At 40.0% G+C, this 6,000-nt stretch overlaps 1 protein-coding gene across 5 annotated transcripts in view; it reads left to right on the top strand.

Annotated features, from left to right (window-relative positions):
- The first annotated feature begins 1,007 nt into the window (after positions 1-1,007).
- The window catches only part of ABCC2 (ATP binding cassette subfamily C member 2), an 89,041-nt gene continuing 84,048 nt past the window's right edge, over positions 1,008-6,000 (top strand). For 4 of the 5 annotated variants that reach the window (XR_009522405.1, XM_060034274.1, XM_060034273.1 and 1 more), the window contains exons 1-2: positions 1,008-1,171; positions 2,948-3,121. Coding sequence is in view for 4 of the 5 variants with exons in the window: in XM_060034274.1 (XP_059890257.1) it covers positions 1,139-1,171; positions 2,948-3,121 (207 nt within the window). In the remaining variant the exon portion in view is untranslated. The remainder of the gene's footprint in view (positions 1,172-2,947; positions 3,122-6,000) is intronic. The other variant, XM_060034275.1, reaches the window with a different exon arrangement.

Genomic DNA, 6,000 nt, shown 5'->3' with positions numbered 1-6,000 from the left:
GAAAGATCAGCTGTTAACCTTGTGGGGAGTCCCTTGTATGTTATTTGTTGTTTTTCCCTTGCTGCTTTTAATATTTTTTCTTTGTATTTAATTTTTGATAGTTTGATTAATATGTGTCTTAATCTCTGTAGGTAGTCGTATATACCCACAGAGCAAAGTGGGTTTTTTTGTGTTGACAACCAAAATGGCTCTGCGTGATCCTCCACATGATGGTGTTTACACTTTAAGATGTTGGCAAGCATGTCTGGCTGCTATTATTTTAGGGTGTCCTGATTTTAGAAGAACATATGCTTTATTAGGGGAAGTGGGTAATGGGGAGTGGTTACCTAAGGGGTATAGAGTTTCAGTTTAGAAACACCTAGAAATGGTTAGGATGGTAAATTTTACATTATGCATTTTTTATCACAATACAAAAATTTGCTTTAAAAGTATTATTACATAAATAATACCTGATAATTATGGAAATATCAGTAAATACAGACAAGCAAAAAGGAAAATAAAATCACTGACAATCCTAACTGCTGAGTTTTCTTATTACACAAATGCACAAATTATGTGTAGGTTCATATTTGGATTTGCTGCTTAATAACCTGACTTTTTCAAACAAAGTTTACACTATTTTTAACCATGTTTTAAGTTCTATATTCTTAATTGAAAATGAGAAGTAGGATGTTTCACATTTCTGTAAACTCTAAGGCCTCAAGACAGAAGTGCAGTGGCACGTTTTAGGGATACATGCCCCTCCACTGATGCTTCTCTGCTTAGGTCATGTGTCCTCAGGGGAAAGAAAGGCTCCCCAACTCCTGATTTGTCAGCCAGCTGTAATGACATCTTTCAGTGGTTCCTTTTAAGTATGAACCCATCTACAGAGGCTTCTGGTACTTTGGGAACTGGTGTGTCTACCTGTCCCTGGGGCTCTTCAGTCACATGTCTATCCAGTGGGGTAATGTAAATATGTGTCTCAGCAAGGTTAACGATTAAATTGTTGGGATGAAAGGTCGAAGGCCTGCCTTTGGAACGTCAGAACATCAGAATGGGAGATATATGTTGCTACTTGCCTTCTACCTTCTCTGAGGAAAAGAGTAAATAAGAAACACAGTCATACAAGAGTCTTCATTCCAGAAGTGATCTAGGAATCATGCTGGAGAAGTTCTGCAACTCTACTTTTTGGGTAAGAAATTACACTTGTCCTCACTGTTGACTCTCCTCAACTCGGAACAAGTAGTAGATTAGCCTAGAGTGACCACTAATAAGAACTAGAAAAGTTAGATGTGCAATTGGTCTAAAGTTCAGGGTTTCTTTTCTTTTTTTTTTTAAGATAAGTCATAATATCTCCCTAGGATATTCTATGTGGGGGAGATAATATATTTCTGCTCTAAAATACGTTTATCGTATCCCACACTCTTTTTTCTTGGACCAGGTAGCTGCAAAATTGCCTTCTCTAAAGAGAAATACGGGAAAGGCTTCCAATTTCATCAGTGTTAGGAGGGGGAATTGTTTGTGGAGTATGAGGACAAAGAGAAGGCCTGTGATTGAGTCTTGCTGAGAAATGTTGATGTTGAAATAATACTGATATGTTCTAGAGGAACCAGCAATTAGTGGTGTGACTGGAAGTTGAGGCTAGGGATGCAAATTTGGGCATCCTGAGCACTGAAACAGTTTTTGAACCATTAGAGCAGAGAATTCAAAACAACGAGCATCGGTACCAAATGGTTTAGTGGAATAGAAATTTAGGGATTTTGAGGAAGTGTGGTGTGCAGACTCCTAGGATCAGAATCATCTGGAGTGCTTGTTAAACTGGTTTAACTATCTTAGGTAATTCTTCTGAATTCTAAAGTTAAATAATTTTATGAGGAGAGGAGAAGAGCAGGAAGGTGGGGCTTAACATGCCCCAGGATCTTCACCAGGCCATCTTAACATGCCCCAGGATCTCACCAGGCCATCTCAAAGAGATTCTCATCTCTTTCTGAGAATCATCTGACCGATCATCTTGGTCAGGGCACCTCAGTCTTTAAAGAGTCTGTGCAAACAGCTGAACAAAGCAAAAAATATTTCTAAGAAGAGAATAATCTACCCTCACATGACTCAGATGTAAGAACTGGCACCCCACCTTCACCTCACAAGATACTTCTATTTATTGCAGAGTGCAAAGACCAGTAGAAAACTTGCTGGGAATAAGCCTTCCCTCCAATGTGCCATTGCTGCTCCTGTACCTAAGGCCTCTTCACGATCCACCTTAAGCCCCTAGGGCTATAGGAGTTTAATTGCCAAAGTATGACTAAGCATTCTGCTACCTGCAGGTTAGGTTTGAGTGTCTGCCAGTGAGTTCAATCAATGCTAAAAACTAGAATAAGGTTTTTTTTTGTGTGTGTGTGTGGTACGTGGGCCTCTCACTGTTGTGGCCTCTCCTGTTGCGGAGCACAGGCTCTGGACGCTCAGGCTCAGCGGCCATGGCTCACGGGACCAGCCGCTCCGTGGCATGTGGGATCTTCCTGGACCGGGGCATGAACCCATGTCCCCTGCATCGGCAGGTGGACTCTCAACTACTGCGCCACCAGGGAAGCCCTAGAATAAGAAGTTTTTATATCCCAGGACTGTTCTCCCCTTTAGGTTGAGGAATGGTCCTTCTTCTTCCCACAACTTGGCAAATGTGGTGGTGAAATTAAATCATAATAGATGGTGGAGAAATTCACTTAGAATCACAGAAAGAAAGGTTTTTAGAGGGTGGATTGGTCAGAAAAGTCACTAAATGACATTTAATGGTGAATTTATATCAATGGAGTTGGATAGGAAAATACAGCTAGTTAAAGGGTCAGGCTAAATATGGATATAGAACTGGGTTAAAATTGTTTGGAAGCAAGGGTAGGGGGATGGGTGTGAGCTGGGGGCTGGTATTCTCTTTTTTAAGATGCATGTATCCAACAATCATTCCATTTTGGTCCCCCAGAATTCCTCATTCCTGGATAGCCCGGAGGTGGACCTGCCACTTTGTTTTGAGCAAACTGTTCTGGTGTGGATTCCCTTGGGCTTCCTTTGGCTCCTGGCCCCTTGGCAGTTTCTCTATGTGTATAGATCCAGGACCAAGAAATCTTCTATAACCAAACTCTACCTTACTAAGCAGGTATGGGAACCCCACTATTTTCTAACTAATTTTGTGGTACACAATAGAGACATTTTCTTGGTGGTTCAAGTGTCTTCTTCCCTGTCTTTAACCAGCTTTTCCAGGTAGAGCCATGCTCTGGATGTCCCTGTCTCCATCTGTCCTATGCCTCATTGGCCCCCTGCCGTACTTCTTAGTTAAGTTACTTTGATTTTTGCATAAGAATAATGACTCATAAATCCTATGGATATTGGACTCTGGAAACACCAATGATGAGTAATCAGTCAGTTGAATAGTTGTGGTCTTTTCAGCATTTGAGAAGCAAATACTGGATTATCTATCTTTAAGCTGTTCTAATTAATCAGGAGACTATAATTCAGTTGGCATCTACCATGAAGTAAAAATGAACTATTTAATGTGTCCTCTGCTCCATTCAGCCAATCCAAACATTGCTCTTCTCCCCAGGGTTGGATCTGAAATGGGGCTTCCATTTTCCCAAAGTCAACCCTGAGTGTGGATGCTCGCTCAAAGTAGAGAGAGGAAGGGTGTGTGCTCACGGTGACATGCCTGAGTAGGGAAATAATGGAAAGAACAGGGGCTGCAGGAGGAATGAGGGTAGGAGCCTCTCAGCCAGCTGCACTGATTAATGCAGAGAAGGTCTTGTGAGAACCGAAAGATCCTCAACTGAGATTGTAAAACTACCTCTTAAAATCTATCATCTGCTTCTTTTCACTAGGTTTTTTTCTATCCTGATTATTAAACAGGGCTTTTAGAGAGGCAAATTAGATTCGGTGTTCTATAAGCATACAGGCCAATGACCTCAGGTTACTGCAGTCTAAAAAGAAGGAAGGAAGAAATTTGGCCAAAGGAAGTTGGATTTGCATTGACACTCTGAGGTGGGGTGGTGGTGTGTTTTGTCTACTCTGGATAGAAGAACAGTCTGCGAGAGCTTGGAGCAGGGCTATTGTCTCCCTCGCTGACCTGAGTGCCCAGCACAGGGCTTACCACTTGGTACACAATTGTTGGTATTAAATGCACTCTAGGAATAGGGATTGAGTCAAGAGTGTGTTAGACTGAACATTGAACAGCATGCTTCAGTACCCTTAGGGATGAGAGAGAGCTTTTGGTTAGTCAAGTTAGAGGGCTTCTATCATTTTCTGGAGCTTCCAAGAAAAGGTTGAGTAATGAGTAAATCAGTATCCCATTTTTATCATAGCTATTAATTAACTTTTAATAAACAACTTTATTGAGAAATAATTCACATAGCATACAATTTCACCCATTTAAATATAATTCTTTTCTTTTTAAGTATTTTCATGATATGTGTAACCATCACCACAGTCACTTTTAGAACATTTTTTTCCCTCAAAAAGAAATCCTTTATCAACCCCTATCTCCCCATCTCCCCTAGCCCTAAGCAACCACTAGTATACTCTTTGTCGCTATAGTTTCCCTATTCTAAACATTTCATACGAGTGGAATCATATAATACATGATCTTTTATTATTGGCTTCTTTTACGTAGCATAAGGTTTTCAAGGTTCATACATGTTGTTTAAGGCTCATCCCTAATATTCCAATGTATGGATATATCATGTTTTGTTTAACTTTTATAAACACAAATCTCTATAGATAAAACTGTAGATAAAAAGAAATGTATTAGCTTTTTTTTTTTCCTGTAGCTAATAATCCACTCACCCTTGCTCATAGTTTCAGGAGCTTCGTTTATAATTTATACTTTCTTTTGTCCTCCACCCTGAGAGTGATAGGCACAGAGTAGCATCCTCTTAAAAATTTCAGAATAATTGGTTTCTCCTCTGAAACAGGAGTATAATTCCTCAGAAAGTAAAAATTCACTTCTTCTATGAGAACCTTCTTCTTGGATCACTCCTTAACTTCATTTCTTCACTTCCTATTCTACCTGCCTTTGGGCTGTTTGTTCCTCTCTGATTCTCTTGAACTGTCATTGCTGTTTGGTCATTAGTGCAGTGTTTACCTCATCTGGACTAAGTCAATTTGCTTGCCTAAGCTAGTGAGAGACTCTACTAGTTTGTTTAAAGGTACACCCTTACGCGAAGCACCCTGTGCATAGTAGGTAATTGAATGAATTGAATTAAAAAATGAATGAATGGAGGAGCTCATTTAGTCCCAGGGTAACAAAAGAGGAGTATTGTTCTGGAGGTTGTGGATCTGCTGAGGTCAGATGTGCAGCAAAAGTGGACTTACTGTTGAGCTAGTGAGACATGGGAATCATCTTCAAGTATCTGTAGAAGTCTAACATAGAAGACTGCCTAGCTTATTCTGGAAAGTTTCAGAGAGCAAAATCGAGGGAAGTCAGTGTAGCTTGTTCCAGGGGAGCTGCCTTTAGCCAAACATACAGAAGAACTTTCTTTCTTTCCTTTTTTATTTTTTTGTGGATGATTTACCCTTTTTATCCCTTACTCTTACGTAAACTTAAAAAAGACAGAAAATCAAAGATAAGTAAATTATTTTCAGCTGTACCAAAGTTTAAGCACTTAAATTTGAGACAGCTTTATCAGTTGACTTTTCTTTGAGAGGGTTTTAAATAAGTTCAGTTGTGAAGACCATTACAAAGGTGGAAGAACTTTCTTACAGTAATAACTGTCTGATAGTAGAATGGTCTGCTGGGGGATGTAGTTCCTGAAAATAGTGAAACTGAAGTTAGACGTTTGTCTGCCAGGGAAGTGATGGAAATAGACACCCTCTGTAATGGGTCAAAAGTTCAACCAGAGTGCTTTCATAAAGCACTGGGAAAAGGAGGACTGTGCAGAGGTGGAAAGATATTAAATACGGCCAAACCACTTTCCTTTCCTTTTTTTTTTTTTTTGGCTGCACCGCATGATTTGCAGGATTTTAGTTCCCGGACCAGGGATTGAAGCC

This window comes from Delphinus delphis, chromosome 16 (assembly GCF_949987515.2).
Source record: "Delphinus delphis chromosome 16, mDelDel1.2, whole genome shotgun sequence".
Lineage (NCBI taxonomy): Eukaryota > Metazoa > Chordata > Mammalia > Artiodactyla > Delphinidae > Delphinus > Delphinus delphis.
This window is presented reverse-complemented; position numbering and strand designations above follow the sequence as displayed.